This window comes from Dipodomys merriami, unplaced genomic scaffold (genome assembly GCF_024711535.1).
Source record: "Dipodomys merriami isolate MVZ:Mamm:240054 unplaced genomic scaffold, mDipMer1.0.p SCAF_48, whole genome shotgun sequence".
In the NCBI taxonomy this organism is placed as follows: Eukaryota; Metazoa; Chordata; class Mammalia; order Rodentia; family Heteromyidae; genus Dipodomys; species Dipodomys merriami.
This window is the reverse complement of record NW_027206046.1, coordinates 2,336,326-2,356,915: the sequence shown is the minus strand read 5'-3', so window position 1 is coordinate 2,356,915 and position 20,590 is coordinate 2,336,326. Positions and strand designations below refer to the sequence as shown.

General features: G+C 45.9%; 1 protein-coding gene and 1 pseudogene across 3 annotated transcripts; both read right to left on the bottom strand.

Annotated features, from left to right (window-relative positions):
- Positions 1-1,564: 1,564 nt before the first annotated feature.
- Positions 1,565-2,519, bottom strand: LOC138808885 (small ribosomal subunit protein uS5 pseudogene; annotated as a pseudogene). Its single transcript, XR_011366635.1, has one exon. The product of XR_011366635.1 is annotated as a small ribosomal subunit protein uS5 pseudogene (transcript).
- Positions 2,520-3,755: 1,236 nt separating this feature from the next.
- LOC138808884 (integrator complex subunit 14-like) lies at positions 3,756-20,128 on the bottom strand. Of its 2 annotated transcripts, XM_069995128.1 has the most exons (9): positions 20,040-20,128; positions 16,682-16,965; positions 14,044-14,151; positions 11,319-11,474; positions 9,500-9,618; positions 8,890-9,032; positions 8,251-8,444; positions 7,340-7,387; positions 3,756-6,918 (listed from the first exon to the last, which is right to left on the bottom strand). In XM_069995128.1, the coding sequence occupies exons 2-7, from the start codon at positions 16,901-16,903 to the stop codon at positions 8,434-8,436; spliced, it is 759 nt and encodes a 252-aa protein (XP_069851229.1). In that variant the 5' UTR covers positions 16,904-16,965; positions 20,040-20,128; the 3' UTR covers positions 3,756-6,918; positions 7,340-7,387; positions 8,251-8,433. The 2 variants fall into 2 exon arrangements, with proteins under 2 accessions (XP_069851229.1, XP_069851230.1); XM_069995129.1 differs by lacking the exon at positions 11,319-11,474.
- Positions 20,129-20,590: the final 462 nt, after the last annotated feature.

Genomic DNA, 20,590 nt, shown 5'->3' with positions numbered 1-20,590 from the left:
CACAGGGAGGGGTTCTTCTGAGGAGCAGGTGGCCAAGGATGCTGCTTGCTCCCATAGCAACCCAACCTGCAGCCAGGACTCAGGGCTAGCTCTGTCCACAACATTTAAAGGAACCGAGAAACCTGGCAGCATTTCTGTTATTTCTGAAAGACCAGGTTAAGCGCTCATCACTGGCTGTAACAGCTAATCCGTGAGGGTGACCCACCCCACTGGCCAGGGGCCCTGAATATCTTGTTCAAGTTCAAAGGTTACCCACGATGATTTCTATGGTGTCAACTGAGTAGAAAATCAGCAGAGTTGGCTGGGAAGGTGGCTCAGTGGTAGAGCGCTTGCCTTGCATGCCTGAGGCCCTGGGTTCGATTCCTCAGCACCACATAAGCAAAAAGAAAAAAGCCGGAGGTGGCGCTGTGGCTCAAGTGGTAGAGCGCTAGCCTTGAGCTGAAGAGCTGAGGGACAGCGCCCAGGCCCAGAGTTCAGGCCCCATGACCGGAACCAAAAAAAAGAAAAAACAAAACAAAAAAAGAAAATCAGCAGAGTGGGAAACAAAGAAAAGTAGATGCAGTTGGGGCTGTGCAGGGTTTGCCATCCAGGAAATACAAATTCAAATAATCTTGAAACTACGTGCTTACAAAATGGCAGTAGCAGAGAGCCTGCCTCATGGCTCACACCTGTAATCCTAGCTCTTCAGGAGGCTGAGATCTGAGGATCATGGTTTGAAGCCAACCCAAGGCAGGAAGGGCTGAAAGACTCTTATTTCCAATGAACCACCAAAAAAAAAAACACCTGGTGGTGGAGCTGTGGCTCAAGCGGTAGAACACCAAGCATGAGTGAAAAACCCAAGGGACAGTGCCCAGGCCCAGAGTTCAAGTCCTGTTATGGCACAACACAGACCAAAAAAAAAGTAGCAAAGAAAGATGCTGGAAACATCTTTGCCAGCATGAAGATCCCAGACTGAGACTGCCATGAGTGCTTCAAACTTCTTTCCTCAATCTAGCTGGTCTCACCTACTTCAAGTCTATGTTTTGCCTTTTTCTTTTCTTTTTTCCTTTTTTGCTAGTCCTGGGGCTTGAACTCAGGGCCTGGGCACTGTCCCTGGATGTCTTTTGCTCAAGGCTAGTACTCTACTACTTGAACCACTGCACCACTTTTGTCTTTTTCTGTTTAATGTGGTACTGAGGAATCGAACCCAGGGCTTCCTGCATGTTAGGCAAGCACTCTACCACTGAGCCACATTCCCAGCCTGCTATGTTATGCTTGAGCAGACACTGAGCTGTAGGTAAGTAATGCTGCAGCCTGATCACTTGGCCATGATTTCTCATCTTGTGTTATTGAGAAGGATCAGTGAGAATGTCTCCTGGAGAGTTGTCTAGTCCCCCCTCCCATGGTGGTAACTCAGTCAGGGAATCATTGTCCTGGTACTTCAAGCTCAGAGCCATAGTCTGATCTGTTACCTTAAAACTTAAGTTCTAAAATTTAAAAGTGTACTTACTAGTAGTCATAATGAATGATCAGATCTTGGTGGACTAATTCTTTTTTTATATTTATTTGTTTGTTTGTTTTTTCTTTTTCTTTTTTTTTTTTAATAGGCTTGATTCACTTTTATTGTTTTTGTATAAAATTCTATGTTGTAGCCACAGCTGGAGCTTGGGTCCTCTGCACGGAGACTCTGGTGTGGGTTTTCACAAGATGGTCAGTGAATTCCTGATAAGGAGATTTGGTGAATACGGTCTCTTTCCAGAGATCAGGGGTCAGGTAACTGTAGGTCTTAGAGATGGCATCAAAGGTGGCTTTGGCAAAGTTCCCCAAGGTAGCAGTACAGCCCCTGGCTGAGGTGTAGCAGTCATCAATTCCAGCCATCAGCAGCAGCTTCTTGGGGACAGGAGCTGACACAATCCCAGTGCCTCTGGGGGCAGGAATGAGGCGCACCAGCACAGAACCGCAGCGGCCTGTCACCTTGCAGGGGACAGTGTGAGGCTTGCCGATCTTGTTCCCCCAGTAACCTCGCCGCACAGGGACGATGGAGAGCTTGTCCAAGATGATGGCCCCCAGATGGCCGTGGCCACCTCCTTGGAGCACTTAACCCCCAGACCAACATGGCCGTTGTAGTCACCAATGGCTACAAATGCCTTGAACCTGGTGCGCTGGCCAGCTCGCGTCTGCTTCTGCACAGGCATAATCTTCAACACCTCATCTTTGAGTGACGCCCCCAAGAAGAAAATAATTTCAGACTCCTTGATGGGCAGGGAGAAAAGGTAGATCTCCTCAAGAGACTTGATCTTCATGTCCTTAACCAGGCGGCCCAATTTGGTGACGGGGATCCATTCCTTGTCTTCGGCCTTGCCTCCACGAGCCCCGCGGCCGCGACCCCGGCCTCTCCCACGGCCGCGACCTCGGCCCCGGAGGCCGCTACCGAAGCCTCCACGGAAGCCGACACGGCCTCCCAAGCTCGGGCCCCCGGGCCCTCCGGGCCCTCCCGCTGCACCGGCGTCATCCGCCATTTGGTGTTTTCCCGGAGAAAGAGAAGAAGCTTGTTTGTTTGTTTTGCCAGTCCTGGGGCTTAAACTCAGGGCCTGGACATTGTCCCTGAGCTTCTTTTTGTTTTTGCTGAAGGCTAGCACTCTACCATTTGAGCCACAGTGCCACTTCCGGCTTTTTCTGTTTATGTGATACTGAGGAATCGAACCCAGGACTTCATGTATGCTAGGCAAGCATTCTACCTTGAAGCCACATTCCCAGTTCTTGGTGGACTAATTCTGAGTAATTGACTTCCTAGAGACTTGGAAAGCAAAATATCAGTTTATTAAAATTGTTCAAAAAAGGCGGATCAAGGGGACCAAGTTGCTTATGACAACCATTACGTGTCTGTATTATTTTTCTTTCCCTCTTGGGGAAGCCCTATTAAAAAATCAGAAGGATATGGTGGGCGCTGGTGGCTCATGCCTGTAATCCTAGCTACTCAGGAGGCTGAGATCTGAAGATCGCGGTTCAAAGCCAGCCTGGGCAGGAGAGACCATGAGACTCCTATCTCCAATGAACCACCAGAAAACCGGAAGTGGCGCTGTAGCTCAAGTGGTAGAGCACTGCCCTTGAGCTGAAGAGCTGAGGGACAGCGCCCAGGCCCAGAGTTCAAGCCCCACGACTGACCCCCCAAAAAAATCAGAAGGTTTCTGGGTGACACTGGCTCAGGCCTGTAACCTTAGCTCAGGAGGCTGAGATCTGAGGATCCCACTTCAAAGCCAGGCTAGGCACACAAATCCTTGAGACCCATAGCTCTAATTGACCAGCAAAAAGAAAAAAAGCTGAAAATGGAGATGCGGCTCAAGTGGTACAGCACACCAGCCTTGAATGACAAAGCTAAGTAAGAGCTCAAAGCCCTGGGTTCAAGCCCCATTATTCTACACACACACACACACACACACCCCTGACACACACACACACACACACACACACACACACACACACACACACACACACACACACACACACACACACACACACACACACACACACACACACACACACACACACCCCTGAAAGTTGTTGGGTGAATATAAAATCAGAGAACATCAACACTAATTAGTGTCTTAAAGGAGATACTTGCTGGTCCTTAGGCTTGAACTCAGGGCCTGGGCACAGTTCCTAAACATCTTTTGCTTAAGGCTAGCACTTGATTACTTGAGCTACAACTCCATTTCAGGCTTTTGGGTGGTTAATTGGAGATAAGAGTCTCAAAGACTTTCCTGCATAGGCTGGCTTTGAACTGTGAGCCTCAGATCTCAGCCTCCTGAGAAACTAGGGTTACACGTGAGCCAATGGATTCCTTGCCCACAGTGAGCTGATTAATTTCTTAAGAGACAGGCCCCAGGATGTCATCATAGATACAGGAAAGGAAATCAGGAGACAGTTTCCATTGCATAATCTCCCATCCTTTTTATTATGATTTCTTTTTTTTCTGCCTTGAAACAGTGTGGACTGCCATCACAGAGGCTTTGCAAAACAGAGTGGTTTGGTCAAAGTCTGGCATGGGAAAGGTTAGCGACAGCAATACAAGTTGTTGACAGAGGGTAAGTGCCCGCCGCCCTTCCTCTCAGCAGCACACCTGCGCAAACCCCACTGCTTCCTGCACCCCGTGTGCTGGGGTCTGGCCGTCCTGCAGGCTCCACGCCGGGCAAGGCTCGGGAGGATGCGCTGCCCGGCCTGACAGCAACCATGGCGGAGCCAGGCGCCCAAAGACCGCGGAGGCCGCACGGGGCGGCACAGCCAGGCCCGAGCCCCAGAAAGGACGTCCACAAGTTCCCGCTGCACACAAGGCCTTGCGGGGTTTCCTGACAGGCCTCCCTTCCCCACGGCTGCCCTTCCTCATCGCTTCCCCCAGGACAGGACCTCAGCGCCAACTTCTCTGCTCCAGACTCCTGTCTCTCCTAGAAGCTGCAATGGCGGTCTCCGAGGGGCTGCATTGCCAGTCTGAGCATGCGCACCAGCTGTCCTCCCAATGCGCATGTCCATGTGCTGCTCCAGAGGGACTCAGGTCTTGTCTCAAAATCTAAGGCCCTGGGGCTAAGAGTCCCTGAAACTCAGAACCCAGATTCCTAAATCACAAAGATCACAGGCCTGTGCCTCAGGTGGCCAGCTCACAGCGCCTTTTTCATACACAGTTTGCTGAATTTCCTTATATTCACTTTATAGATACACACACACACACACTCAAATATATTAATCAATTTTTAATGTATATGTACACACAACTATATATTTATATATTGATAATCAATGTTCTATAAGCATTTTGCCCAAAAATGTTTTAGTAAGCAATGTATTCTGGGACTTGGGCCTTGCCCTGGGTTCTTTGTTTACAATTATTTTTCAGACCAACTGTTGAGTTTTGGCCTCCGGCTGGCATTCAATTTCAAGTTCCTCATGTCTGTCTTCCCAGTAGCTCTGATTGATTAGAAGTGTGCAGCTCTACCACCAGATTTACAAAACAACAATTATATAAATAGTTCTTGAAACACCAGTAGAAATGCAGAAGTCATGTACCATATCTCAGAGGTATGCATGATGGAGAGCTCACATTTTATATAAACTTGAATCCCTAGACTCAGATTGTAAAGCTAATGGTGTAGTACTTCAGTAGCTTGTATATGTCTGGGTTCTAGACTCAAACAACAACAAACAATACTCCAGGATCTTCAATTGTCTCAGGCTGACAAAATTCTTTTCTTGTCACATTGAAGGCAGGCTTCAAACCTTTGCTATGAAACATTTATGTGATTTCTTAGAAAATCAGGTTTAAAAAAGATTCCTGACTGGATGCTGTGGATCTCGCCTGTACTGCTAGCTAATCAGGAGTCTAAATCCGAGGATCATGGTTCAAAGCCAGATCAAGCGGGAAAGTCCATGAGACTCTTCTCTCCAATTAAGCACCAAAAAATGGAAGGGGAGCCGTGACTGTAAGTGGAAGCGCATTAGCCTTGTGCAGAAAAGAGCTCAGAGACAGTGCCCACAGCATGAGTTCAAACTCCACAACCAAACGGAGAGAGGAAAAGGGAGAGACAGAGACAGAGACAGACAGAAAAAAAACCAGAGAGACAGAGAGAGAGACAGAAACAGACAGAGACAGACAGAAATAGAGACAGAGACAGACAAACACAGAAAGAAAGACAGGAAGACTGAGAAATCCCTGACAACTCCATTTAGAAAAATGTATATGGATATCTTAGATGTATATCCTATTCTTCCATGATTCCCTACATAGCACCACCTCATCCTGATCCACATTTGGCTACCTGGAATCTATTGGGTGTTTCATAAATTATTCCACATGCTCCCATAGAACATAAACAGGCCCATACCTACTCACCAATTGTTTAAAAGTCTGGCCTTATTGCTTATATATGTAATATTCCCATTTGTATGTTTTTGTTTCCATGGTTTAAAGCTACCATTGCCCACATTTCATGTCTACATGTTTCATCTTTTGTGCCAGTAGTGGAATTTGAACTCACGGCCTTGAGCTCTTGCTTATTTTTTGTTCAATGCTTAAACATGTAACTTGAGCCATGCTATGAGTTCCTGACTTTTGCTGGCTCATTGGATAAGTCTTTCAGAGTTGTCAACAAGGGCTGATTTGAACCTTGAGGAAGTATAGGGCATTCTTGAAGCTACAATTATTGAGATGGGCCAGGACACCTGGCATGTCTTTGTCCCTCTGGCTAAGTCTTCTGTCTTCTATTGATGATGGCTTTTACCTATTTCCTTTGTATATTGTCAAACAGTTTTCCCCCAAAGTAACGTTTTGGTGGTATTTTGAGGTGAAATGTCCTTACATATTTGCACAGAGCAAAATGGGGGTGCGTACAGACATGAATTCACTAATGGAAGAAAGTCCCACATACAGAACATTTAGCCTGGCATTTGTCTCAATAGACAGAACAACTTTCAAGAACATCTGGTTTGCCATGTCCTAGAACTTTAGTAATGGCCTGATCACCCCATGCAGGCATGGGTTAGGCTCCTTGCCACTCACAGTGCACTAACAGTTCCCTTCATAGCCAGTAAGTGTTGTTGGACAGCTCCAGGTCACTCTTCTGCCTTTACTCAGGACTCATGTGTCTGGGACATCAGAATGTATAAGAAAACAAACCAGGCAATTAGGCTCATCCCTAGAGGCCCAGGTGCCATCCCTACTCACAAGCTCTGAGGTGACCACACAGGGACTTCTTCCTCTCTTTCTTGGTCTCTTTCTTCCCGGTCTCCTCCAGCTCATCGAGAAGAATGTGGAGGTGGAGGACCAGGTCCGAGGAGGGCATGTGGAGCATGGCATAGTGGGTAAGTTCTTTCACTGGGTGTCGGTTCTGGGGCTCTCGGAAATCTGCAGGATAGCAGTCCATCCACATGGTGAAGATGGAACAAACGGTGCTGTGGGCAGATTGGTGACAGGAAGAGTGAGTGCCTGCCCTCTCTATCCTGGGCCTCCAATAGCCCCTTTCTGCAAGGACTGCTATATGAACACTTGCATGTTGGGAAGCAGGAGGAGATTCCTGCACGCAGAGTGATCTTTACGAGCCACGACTAGAAGCTTCTGAAAGATAATTCTCCAATATTCTCACTGGGATAGGTAACAAGAAGGAACTGATTTTGTACACAGCCCTCCCTGTCATCCCTGAGAGTCCACAACCACACCACAGCTGTGTCCTCTGCCACCACTCCAATCCCAAGCCTCTGCCCCCTAGTGGAAAGCACAAGTGGTGTGCAAAGGAGAAATCTTTAGTTGGATTCAGAAGCCTCAAAGATCCCATTTTGCAAGAAGGGGCCTTTCTTTGTGCCACAGTCCACTTACTTCTTTACTTGTTCATCTTCCTCGGAGTTACGGCCCGGGAATCTGTACCTATGGGAGCACAGGAGGAAGTCACCTCTCAGCTTCTCCTTTTCTGCCCACACAGGACACATATGGGATGGGCTCATTCCCAGACGGGAATGGAATCTGACACATAAACAAGTGAGATATGTCTATACAGTTCAGTGAAAATTCTTCTATGAGAGGTATATGCATTTGGTCCAAGGAAAATGTGCCAGTGGCTAATACCTCAAATTCTAGCTCATCAGGAACATGAGATCTCAGGTGCACAGTCTGATCAGACATTAGTCAGTAAAAGTCTAAAGAAACTAATTTTTGAAGACCAGAATAGCACCTATGGTTCAAATGCTGTAGTGGTATCTCTGAGCACCAAAGAAACAGCAATCAGGCCCTGAGTTCAGGTTGCAGGACTGGCACACACACAAAATCATAAAAGCTTCAGGGGTTATAAATATGTAAAGCCAACATAATCCCTCCCTGTGGTCTCTGAGGTGATTCAGCCTCCAGTTCACCTGCCTTCCCCACACCCCAGCCTTTCCTGGGTCTACATTATTCACAGACATCCAATTCCCAATGAAACCTTATTTACTCATGGGAAATGTGATTTCCTAGAACCTCACCTAGGTGAGGGCAGAAGTTGGGTGCCTCTGGCACATGCCTGTAATAACAGCCCCTCAGTAAGCAAGATTCTGAGGTTCCAGTAGCTTTTCTGGGAAATGTACTGGGCAGACCATACTAAGAAAGTAGGCAGGGGGTGCACTTCTTTGTCTCATGCCAAGCTCCTGTGAGCAGACCCCCATGAAATCAACAGGTTCAGAGGGGTGCCAAGTATTCCACAACTCAGCAAGGAGGGGCTGAACAGACCAAGATGCGAAGGAAGGGGGAACACTCACTTTTTAAACACAATATCCAGCACTTGCTCCATTGTCCCCCACAGTCTATAATTGTGGAGGAAGTTTCCAACATAGAAGAGATCGCCTTTCTGGTAGGCAGGGATCAGGTTCATCAACAGCACGTCCAGCAGGCCTGCCTCCGGGCTCCATATATTGCGTGGCACATTCAGGGTCAGGCCTGACTCATTGGCACACTAAGGTGGGTAAAAGAATCAGAAAAAATGATGGAAATGAGAACACTTCCAAATGAGGAATTGTGATAGAATGGATTGAAATCTATGCAGAAAACATTATCTCAGTATAGACAAATCACCTAAGAAGGTTCTCCTGTGGACTGCATGAAGCCCTGGGTTTGATTCCTCAGTATCACATAAACAGAAAAAGTCTGAAGTGGTGCTGTGGCTCAAGTGGTAGAGGGCTAGCCTTGAGCAAAAGAGGCTCAGGGACAATGCCCAGGCCCTGAGTTCAAGCCCCCAGGACCAGCAAAAAAGAAAAAAAAATCAAGGGCTGATGACAATAGCACCTCCCTGTTAGAATACAAGATTCTTTCCAACCCTCCTAGATGGGGAGAAAGTAAGTCACAAGCGAAAAGAGGGCAGAGAAAAGAGGAAGGCCAGGAGGGAATTTTTCATGCATTACCTGTCTTAATGACTTTTGGGATAGGATCGATTTCTTCATCTACAATGAATGGCTCTGGCCTGGGGAAGACCTGGACGTCAGCGGTCAGGTGGCCACACTTGAGCACAGCATGGAAAGGCGTATATGCCAGGTCTATCAGCTTTCTAGAAGATGATCATGACTTGTTAAGGGAGGAAGAGTTCACATGTGGTACACATAAAAGGACTGTACACATGAAAGTAACATTTCAAGATGTAAAGTTGGTTAAACCTTCGCACTGATTCCAAAACTAAATCTACTTGTGAAACGGAAAACATTTTGATGTTTTTACAGAGGAAATTTCAATTGAGAGAGAAACCCCAGAGCAAGTTAAACTTGGTAACAGCTGAGTCTTTTTAAAGCATGACCACCTTATTTTACCTGAGAAACGGGCAACTGTGGGAAAATGGACTCACCACTGTTAGAAATAATACAGTAACTGAGAGGTCACCGAAATAGCTCAGTTGGGAGAACGTTAGACTGAAGAAATAATACAGTAACTGTTCTTCTTGGTTGTCAAATGATAATATCAGATTGTAAAGAAGCCCCCACCCCCGACCCCTCAAAAAACAACTTTAAGGCATATACTCACCCAAACATAGACTGCACGTTTCTCAAGCACAGGGGGCCATCAATAGTAAAAATTTGCCCTTCACCATTGTTGAGGTCTATGAGACGTTCAAGGCATTCCAGGAAATCGGTGCTCTGAAGCTACAAAGCAAGAGAGGACACCTTTAAAGTAGAACAAATCACCACATCACTACCAGCACACCAAGGCCACAGCCACTGTAACAAAATGGGCAATAAACGGTTTGTTTGGTTTGTTCTTTTGGTTCTGGTACTGGGGCTTAAACTCAAGGCCTTACACTTTTTTTTTTGTCAGTTGCAGGGCTTTAACTCAGGGCTTGAATGCTGTCCCTGAGCCTCTATGTATTCAAAGCTAGTGCTCTACCACTTCAGCCTAGAGCTACTTCCAGTTTTTTTGAGTCGTTAATTGGAGATAAGAGTCTCAAATCTCAAGTGGAGCCACAGCTCCACTTCCAGCTTTTTTGGTAGTTTTGGTAGGTAAGAGTCTCATGGACTTTCCTGCCCAGGCTAGCTTTGAACCATGATCTTCAGATCTCAGCCTCCTGAGTAGCTAGGATTACGGGTGTTGAGTCCGTGAGATGATTTTCTTAACAGTCAATATCAGAAGGAAGTAACTACAGGGGCTGGGAAGGTGGCTCAGTGGTAGAGCGATTGCCTTGCATGCATGAGGCCCTGGGTTCGATTCCTCAGCACCACATAAGCAAAAAGAAAAAAGCCGGAAGTGGTGCTGTGGCTCAAGTGGTAGAGCGCTAGCCTTGAGCTGAAGAGCTGAGGGACAGCGCCCAGGCCCAGAGTTTAGGCCCCACGACCGCAACCCCCCCCCAAAAAAAACTACAAATAAAGAAGGAAGGAACACAACAATTGTTCTGTGTGTGTGCCAGTTCCTGGGCTCAATTCCAGAGCCTAGGTGTTGTCCTTGAGCTTTTTGCTCAAGGCTAGCACTCTACCACTTGAGCCACAACTCCACTTCCAGATTTTTTTGTAGTTTAGTGGAGATACTGAGTCTCATGGACCTTCTTACCTCAACTACTGCAATCTGCCTCAAGGTTACAAGAGGTACTTTATTCATACGTAGTTCTGCAGATTCTCAGGAGACCACAGTTAGTAGCCATACAGCATCTTCCCTACAACCTGTTCCTGACATGGTTTGGCAAGAGCCATCAATTATCAGCATTTTATAGAGAGAAAAACTGAGGTAAAGTGAAATAATTCCTGACTCAATGGAAAAGCAGGAAGTATTTAATAAAACACATCAGAAGCCAGGTGCTGGTGGCTCATGCCTGTAATCCTAGCTACTCAGGAGGTTGAGAGCTGAGGATGGCAGTTTGAGCTGAGGATGGCAGTTTGAAGCCAAGCCTGAGTAGTAAAATCTGTGAGATCTTCAGCTCCACTAAACTACCAAAAAAGCTAGAAGTGGAGCTGTGGCTAGTCTTGAGCAAAAAGCTCAGGGACAGCATCCAGGCTTTGATTTTAAGCCCCAATACCAGCACCTCAACAAACAAACAAAAAGACCTATGTTCCCCCGTTCCAAACCCTCCTCCCCAAAACAGAAAAAACCTAAAGTATACCTCTGTCAACATTTCTGGAGGAACGGACAAAACAAAAAGACCATCTCAACCCTTCATGGTCATCAGCAGAATGGGCATCTCCAGCTATACTCTCGGAGAGGTGAGTGTTGTTATGTCAAAGAGCATGTGAAATCAAGTCTTTTCAAAGCTAAATGTTATACCGTACGCAAGAGTGTTCATTGAATATACTGAAAAATAAACCGAGCCCTGGGATTTACCTAACCCATCTACAAAGCAGTTAGCAGAAGGCATTACCTCTTCCAGGTTTGCCATGCACATGATGTATAACTTAGACGGGAAAGGGAAAGGCAGCGGGAACCTGTTGCTGTTGCTCCTTTGATTGTGTGTCGCTAGGGAATGTCTCAGGGACCCTCTACCAATGCCGAGACAGCCGTCCGTCACCAGAACGACCTGTGTGCAGAGGACAAGTATCCATTAAGCCACATGCCCAACAGCTCCACCCAGGTTTGCTTTCACTGCCACAGGAATGTGCAGGGAGCTTTGTGGGGTGATGGGTATGTTCTGGGTCTTACTTGTAGTAAGGATATACATACATGCTTCCATTTGTGAAAAGCTAGCAAACTGTGTGATTTATTTGTTTGTTTATGTGCCGGTCTTGGGGCTTGAGCTCAGGGCCTGGGCTCTATTTGTGAACTATTTTGCTCAAGACTGGTGTTCTTCCACTAGAGCCACACCTCTACTTTTGCCTTTTTACTGGCTATCTGGAGATAAAAGTCTCACAGACTTTCCTGCCCAGGCTAGCATCAAACCATGATCTTCAGAGCTCTGCCTCTTGAGTAGGTAGGATTACAAGCATGAGCCCCTGATGCCTGGCTTATTTTTTTTTTTTTTTTTGTCGGCCGTGGGGCTTGAACTCTGGGCCTGGGCGCTGTCCCTCAGCTCTTCAGCTCAAGGCAAGCGCTCTACCACTTGAGCTACAGCGCCACTTCCGGTTTTCTGGTGGTTTATTGGAGATAGGAGTCTCACGGTCTCTCCTGCCCGGGCTGGCTTTGAACCGCGATCCTCAGATCTCAGCCTCCTGAGTAGCTAGGATTACAGGCGTGAGCCACCAGCGCCCGGCCCTGGCTTATTTTTTTTAATTGTCTTTATTTTCTCTTGTCAGTCATGGTACTTGAACTCAGGGCCTGGGAGCTATCCCTGAGCTCTTTTTGCTCAAGGCTAGCACTCTACCACTTTGAGTCACAATTGCACTTCTGGTTTTCTGATGGTTAATTAGAGATAAGAGCCTCATAGACTTTCTTGCTGGGCTGACTTTGAACCTGGATCCTCAGATCTCAGCCTTCTAAGTAACTTGGATTATACATGTGAGCCACTGGCCCACAGCTAAAATTATCTTTAACTAGTTATACCACAGAGTTTTAATTCAATGTCAACTGATATGTAGAATACACTTTGATCAGTGTCAACCTTTCTATCATTTTTCTATGTACTCCAAACTTATCCATCTGAAGTTTTCTAGTCCCAGTTTCAATATGTACATTGAATATTATGACTGTTTGTGTCCACCATTCTTTCTCTCTCTCTCTGCTCTCCTTAACATCCATCCTCACAGACAAGACCAAACCATGTATTTTGAATTTGTGCATTTAAAACAAAAAATGCAGGTACTAGAGCTTGAACTCAGGGCCTGGGTACTATCCCTTAGCTTTTTCTGCTCAAGGCTAGCACTCTCCCAATTTGCCCACAACTCTACTACCAACTTTTTAGTGTTTAACTGGAGATGAGAGTTTCATCTTTCCTGCCTGAGCTGGCTTTGATTGGAGATCCTCAAATCCTAGTCTTCTGAGTAGCTAGGATTACAGGCGTGAGCCACTGGTGTCCCACAAGAGCAAGTCTTTATGATACTCTTCACTTTTTAGACAACTCAGTTGAGATGGTTAGAAATTTGCTGAATAACTGCTACACTGAGATAATGAAGAATAGACACTATTGTTCCGTGTTTACAATTCTACCACACAAAATTATAATCCGTCCTTCAGTGAATAGTTATAAATTCTACTGTGAGCCTTTTGTCTTTCTATAAACAATATAAATTTTCAGTACATCAATTTACCAGGAAAATACTTTCCTCGAGGCATAGGACTGCTTTCTGAACACATTAGTATGACTTAAATTCGTGTGATACGATTACAGTGATTTAATGCCTTCTTTAAAAACTGTACAAATAGTGTAAAATGTAGTTTGTGGAGTTATACCGTAGGTGGTTAGAGCCTGAGGAAAATCAACACTACAGTGGTTAATGATTTGTATGTTTTGCACATGTGCTCATGCATGTGTACATGCACTCCTAGTAGCTTAACCTCAGGGTCTGGGTGTTGTCCCTGAGTCTCTCTGTGCTCAAGGCTAGCACTCTACCACTTGAACCACAGCACCACTTCTGGCTTTTTCTGTTGATGTGGTATTGAGGAATTGTCCCCAGGGCTTCATGCAGCTTAGGCAAGCACTCTTCCACTAAACTACATTCCCTAGCCCTTTTTTAGCTTTTTCATTCAAGGCTAGTGCTCCATCACTTGAGCCACAGCTCCACATCTGGCTTTTTGCTACTTAACTGGAGACAAGTGTCTCACGGACTTTCTAGCCTCAGCTAGCTTCAAACTGAGATCCTCAGATCTCAGCCTCTTGAATACCTAAGATTTACAGGCCAGTTTGGGGGGTCTATATTTTCTCTTTCTTTTTTCTTTCTTGCTGGTGCCAGTCTGGAGCTTGAACTCAGACCCTGTGCTTTGTCCCTGAGCTTTTTTGGCTCAAGGCTAGCACTCTACCACTTGAGTCATAACTCTAATTTTTGTTTTCTTTTTGGGTTAATTGGAGATAAGAGGCTCATATACTTTCCTGCCTGGGCTGGCTTTGACCAGCAATCCTTGGATTTCAGCCTCCTTAGTAGCTAGGGTTACAGGTGTGAGCCACTAGTGCCTGGCTTGTTAATATTAACTAAGGACATTGAAAAAAACAGCATTACCTGGCAAGGGATTGCACTGCCCCATTCTTGCTGAACAATGTTAGAGACGCCAACCAGTGCGGACTCTAGGCATGTCTTGTCGTAATCGTCCATGTTACTCAGTGCTTCCTTATTGGGCGAGAAAAAAATTGCTCATTATTCTCTGCTGTTTTGTTATTAGAAACCAATATAAACTGTACGAAGTCTGAGTATCATACAGCGAACACTGAGTTTCTGTAAGCCCCAAAGCATAGGTTCCATAAAACGCACACACACACACACACACACACACACACATACACATACACACACACATACACAGCCACACAGCCACCCAGCCACACAGCCACACAGCAAAACAGACTTCCTCAACTGTAAAGGACAATGAAATAAGCTTAAAGCAATGACCAAAATGTATGGACCATTAACCATAATCTCCTAAACACCATTCTGTGCACTTTACACGGATTTAATCATCCTACCATTGTTCACCCTACTTTTAAATGAGGAATTTTTCTTTTGGGGGTCCGGTCATGGGGCCTGAACTCTGGGCCTGGGTGCTGTCCTTCAGCTCTTCAGCTCAAGGCTAATGCTCTACCACTTGAGCCACAGCGCCACTTCCGGCTTTTTTCTTTTTGCTTATGTGGTGCTGAGGAAGCGAACCCAGGGCCTCTGGCATGCAAGGCATGCGCTCTACCACTGAGCCACCTTCCCAGCCCTAAATGAGGAAATTTTTAAGAAGTGGCCTGACTCCAGAGCTTCTGCTTTTACCTGTTATACCTCATTCATTACATTGCAATTCTCTAAATTTTAGAACTGCTAAACACCAAAAAAATCTTTAGCTAAGTAACTTATAAGAAAACCAGTACAAGCAGAGTGGGGTGGCTTACGCCCATAATCCTAGCTATTTGAGAGGCAGAGATTGGGAAATTGCTGTTAAGAGGCTGGCCTGGGGAGAAAATTCACAAGACTCCATTTCAACCAAAGACTACGTGTGGTAGCACACACCTGTTATCCCCACTGACATGGGGAAGCACAAGTGGAAGGATCAAAGCCCAAACCATCCAGGGCATAAACTGAGACTATAATCTGAAAATACCCAGTACAAAAAAGGGTTGGAAGTATGACTCATGTGGTAGAGCATCTACCTACCAAGCATGAGGTCCTGAATTCAAGACTCAGTACCACCAAAAGAGTCCACCAGTACGATTAAAAAAAAATTTAAGTCTCATAAAGATGCAAGATAATAAAAGGAAAGCTTTAATAAAAATTAGTAAGAATTCAGCCGGGTGCCAGTGGCTCATGCCTGCAATCCTAGCTACTCAGGAGGCTGAGATCTGAGGCAGGGGCAGGAAAGTCCATGAAACTCTTATCTCCAATAAACCACCAGAAAACTGGAAGTGGCACTGTAGCTCAAGTGGTAGAGCACTAGCCTTGAGCTGAAGAACTGACAGACAGTGCTCAGGCCCAGACTTCAAGGCCCACGACTGACAACAAAAAAAAAATTACTAAGAATTCAAACTACATTAATCCTGCATTTCCAAATTGCCCAACAATTATTTAATTGCTCAGTTTAATTTCAGAAACACTGTCTACTCATTGGCCAAGACATTGTGCTAAGAACTATAGGAGATATTAATGGTTTAAAGACATCTGGCTAGCTCATAGAACTCATAAATATTATAGATCACGACAGACAATTTGCCCCATGAAATTAGTATGTGTTTGTGATTTTAACTAAGCATCACTATCTCGCAATACAGTGAAATTTGGGAAATTATGTAATCACTTAATCACAATAAAGAATTTGAAAAAAAAATTAAGACATCTGGATTATCTCAGAAAAATATCTTTGAAAGACAATACCTATTAAAATTTTAAAATGACAACATTGAGCTGGGTACTAGTAGCTCATACCTGTAATCCTAGCTACTCAGGAGGCTGAGATCTAACGACATTTGACGCCACCGGGGACAGGAAAGTCCATGAGACTCTTATCTCAATCAACCAGCAAAAAAGTTGGAAGTGGAGCTATGGCTCAAGTGGTAGAGTGCCAACCTTGAGCAAAAATTTCAAGGATAACGCCCAGGTCCTGAATTTAAGCCCCAGGATGGAAAAAAAGAAGAAAAAGGAAAAAAATAATATCTTGGCATCTATAAATGAATACTATCTGTTGGAGAGTAAGCATCATTCTGAACTTTCTAGAAGTTTTTGTGTGTGTGTGTGTGTTTTAATAAGGGCTATTTTTCATTACCTTAAAATTGTATGAGAAAGTAGAAAACAGCAGAATGGCAAAAAATGTTGAATTTAGGGACTGAAGCATGGTATGCTGAAATCTTCACCTTTCCTAAGAATTCCAGAAAATGGACCATGACCTTTCTCTGCTTATGTGATGCTGAGGAATCGAACCCAGGGCCTCATGAATGCGAGGCAAGCACTTTACCAGTGAGCCACCTTCCCAGCCCCCATGACCTCTTTCTCTACCTCATAGCTTTACAAAAGAAAGGCCTAGGACCTATTCGTTATGAATTATGCTTTATAGCTGTGCATATTAAGTGCCTGTATATTTAGTATTAAATAATTCTAAGGTCTAAAATCAGTACACTATTATCATACTGCTTTCTTTCCAATCAACTTGGGTCTTTATTCCTTTTTGTACCTGCAGGGTGTTATAATCTCTTGTGAAGGGGACCATCAGCTCCCAAAGCGATGAGAAAACCGCTAATGCTGTGAATTCAAGCTTGTAGTTTGTGGCCATGTGCTCAAACAGCATTGTCAACCCATGGGCTGCAAGGTGCTTCCGCTGGTATTCCTCAGACCCCTCGATTGACACAGGCCGAGTCATGGAGAGGGACACGTCCATCACCACCACTGTTGGCATGGTGAACAGAATCCAAGCGAGCCCAGTCAGAATACAGACAACAAGCTACAAATAGTGAAATGCTGTGGGGGAAAAAAAAAAGAAGTGTCACAGAAGGAAAGCAGTATCTTTTCACCATAACTGTAACCAATTTTCCAGAAATAAGGCAAGGTGACCCCTATATAGGTCAATCTGCAGAGAATTCTGGGAGAAAGAAGACAGCAGCCTAATTCACTGGGAAGACCACTCCCAGACACACTCAAAACACACCATCTACACCTGTGAATCAAGGGCTACCTTATTACCAGTGGGAAAAAGCATTAAAGGTAGGCCCTAGTTCCAACTTTCAATTTTTATATAAAATATGTATTTATTTTTATAAATATATATATACTTACATATATACATTTATGTATATATACATATATAGAGGGGGGAAGAGAGAGAGATACACACACACATACATATACACACTCGTGGTTCACAACTGTAATCCTACCTACCCAGGAGGCTGAGATCTGGGGATCATGGTTTGAAGCCATCTCAGACAGGAAAGTCTGTGAGACTTTTATCTCTAATTAACTACCAAAAAGCCAGAAGTGGAGCTGTGGCTCAAGTGGAGCTGCGGCTCAAGTGGTAGAGTACTAGCTTTCAGTGGGAGGCGGGGGCAGGGGGGGAGCTAAGGATCAGCACCCAGGCCCTGAGTTTAAGTCTCAATACTGGGGTGCATGAATGCACGCGCACACATGCACGCGCACACACACACAAACACACACACACACTATAGCTTAATGCTGGTAGCCTGTAATATGCGGGGGTAGGGGGGGAGCTAAGGATCAGCACCCACGCCCTGAGTTTAAGTCTCAATACTGGGGTGCATGAATGCACGCGCACACATGCATGCACACATGCACGCACACACACACACACACACACACACACACACACACACACACATACACTATAGCTTAATGCTGGTGGCCTGTAATACTAGATACTCAGGAAGCTAAGGTCAGAGGCTTTCATTTTGGAGCCAGTCTGCTCATCAGTCATGAACCAGCAAGTTGAGGGAAAGCATGAAGCCCTGAATACAAGCCCCAATAGCAGCCTCAAAGTAAAATTAAATAAATATATAAATAAAATGTAATTTGGCTCTTGTGAACCACTATGTTCTAAGTTTCCAACAGCTCCCTTATAATTTGAATTTTACAATTTCACACATCCGTGCTTGGGCATTGTACCAGCAAGCAGTCTGGCTATTGTTCAACATTTTGAAATGAATTCCAAAAAACAAACAGTGAACATTAACCTTGTATAATGTTTTTACATCTACCTAAAGTCTTCCACAATTGTATAGGACACAAGCAATGTGAATATGGAGTTGTACGAAGTATACACATATAGTCCTATAACCCACTTTTCTTAGTTATGTATTTTTTTTTTAGCTGGGTCATTTATTTGTAACTACATGCTATTTCATTGTGTCAGCAGACTACAGTTTCTCTCCCCTTTCCTTCCCTTTCCCCTTCTTTCCTTTCCTTTCCGTGGTAGAGCTTGAATTCAGGGCCTGGTGCTGTCCCTGAGCTTTTTCACTTAAGCCTAGAGTTCTACCACTTTGAGCCATAGCCACTCTTCTGGTTTTCTGGTACTTCATTGGAGATGAGTCTCACAGACTTTCCTGCCTGGGCTAGCTTTGAACCTTGATCATGAGATCTCAGCCTCCTGAGTAGTTAGGATTACAAGTGTGAGCCACCGGCGCCAGGCTCCTGGGCTGGCTTTGAACTCTTCAGATCTCAGCCTCCTAAGTAGCTAGGATTATAGGCTTGAGCTACTGGTGCCCAGCACACTATAGTTTCTTAACAAAGGATCAACAAATTGTATCCACATTAGTGGGTCTCTGTATTTGTTATATCTTTATTTTTGTGCATAGGATTTTTTTTTTTTTTTTTGGTCCGGTTGTGGGGCCTGAACTCTGGGCCTGAGCACTGTCCCTCAGCTCTTCAGCTCAAGGCCAGTGCTCTACCACTTGAGCCACAGTGCCACTTCCGGCTTTTTTCTTTTTGCTTATGTGGTGCTGAGGAATCGAACCCAGGGCCTCAGGCATGCAAGGCAAGCGCTCTACCACTGAGCCAACTTCCCAGCCCTGCGTAGGATTATTTTAAATTTTGTGAGTGTGCCAGTACTAAGATGGGAATCTCTAGGATTCCATCTAGGTTGGATTTGAGATGTGATCCTCTAGGTCTCAGCCTGCTAAGTAACTAGAATTAAACCTGACTGAAAACAATGTTTTAAACAGGGGGTTAGGAACACAGGTTAAACAGCAAAAGCGGTTCTTTTTTTAAAACCACATAATAGACATAGATATGTTTCAAATAGGAGTTCAGATTTCCACATCAATAGGTTAACCAGAAAAAAAAATTCACTCCTGAGAAGCCCCAAATGTTTAACTAGTTTGATAGAAAAATTTAAATTTGTCTCCCTCATCTCTGCCTCATTAAAGTTGTTTGTTCAACATAACCCTGTTAAAAATGTCGTAGCAGCACCGCTTTAAACAGCCCTGCTGCCCTGCTGCTTCGCTCTTCAGTCATGTTCTCTGTGTGTGACAGAACACGGTGTTGGATGGATGCTTGAAGAAAAGTGATTGAAGCGTCTCAGCAGCTCTACAGAACACCGTCCAGCTAAGGCCTGCGCTAGAACAAAACCAAACCCCTCAGGGGGCGAGCCTCAAAGCGTGGGCCTCGTCTGAGTGTCGCAGCCGCCGCGGAGGCCGCAGCTACCTGTCAGCCTTCTCCCGGGCAGACGTCTGGCTGCAAATGTGCTTCCATACGGACGGCGACGGGAGGTGCCCTCCCCCCCCCCAAACAACCGACCACCAAGCTCTAAAATCAGTGAAAAGAATCCGAGACCGGGAAGTCCCTCCTGAGGAAAGCGGGGAGAGAGGGGCCTAAAACGGGGCGAAATGTGGCTGTTCACACAGCGCTCGGCAGTCCCGGGCCGCGGAGCGCAGGGACCCCGGGAATGGCGCCCCACAGCCGGCGCGGGGAGGCCGCGATGGCCGGGCGCTGGGCCTGCGCGGCTCTTCTCACCTCAGTCTTCGCCTGTATCCCTGCTACCGATTAAACGCGACCCTCAGGCCGCCGCCGCCGCCTCCACTCACCCCAAGCCCATCGCCGGCCACAGTCCGTCCGCTTCAACTTTCCGCCCGGGCGCCACAACCGGAACTATAAGGGCCGCGGGACCACAAGGAGCCCAGCACCATCGGCGACGGGAGAGGAGCAGACCTGGCTTCCGGGGCGGGAGGGGCGGGACTTCAGGCTGGGCGGGGAGGGGCGGGGCTGTGGCTCGGCTGGGCCACTAGGGAAGGCGTCCTCCCCAGCTCCTCTCCGCGGGGCGGGTAGGGGCGGGGTTAGGGGCGGGGTGGAGAGGCCCCACCCTCTTCCTCCCACAGCCCTGGGAACACAAAGCCCTCTGGAAGGCCTTAGACACTAGTTTATTTTATCTAGTAACACAGGACCCAGGGCACCAGAAAACTGGAAGGGGAGCTGTGACTCAAAGTAGGAGGGTATTAGCCTTGGGAAAAAAGAGCTCAGAGACAGTGCCCACATGAGTTAAAGCTCCACGACCAAACACAGACAGACAGACAGAGAAATCCCTCATGGCTCCATTCAGAAAATGTATCTGGATATCGAAGATGTTTTTCCTATTCTT

What these genes read in the sequence shown, in the direction of transcription:
- LOC138808884 (XM_069995128.1), bottom strand. Translation starts at nt 16,903, where the DNA reads ATGCCAACAGTGGTGGTGATGGACGTGTCCCTCTCCATGACTCGGCCT. An exon ending in GCAGTGCAATCCCTTGCCAG is followed by an intron (nt 11,475 to 14,043) that starts GTAATGCTGTTT and finishes CTCTGCACACAG; the next exon opens with GTCGTTCTGGTGACGGACGG. An exon ending in GCATGGCAAACCTGGAAGAG is followed by an intron (nt 9,619 to 11,318) that starts GTAATGCCTTCT and finishes CTTGCTTTGTAG; the next exon opens with CTTCAGAGCACCGATTTCCT.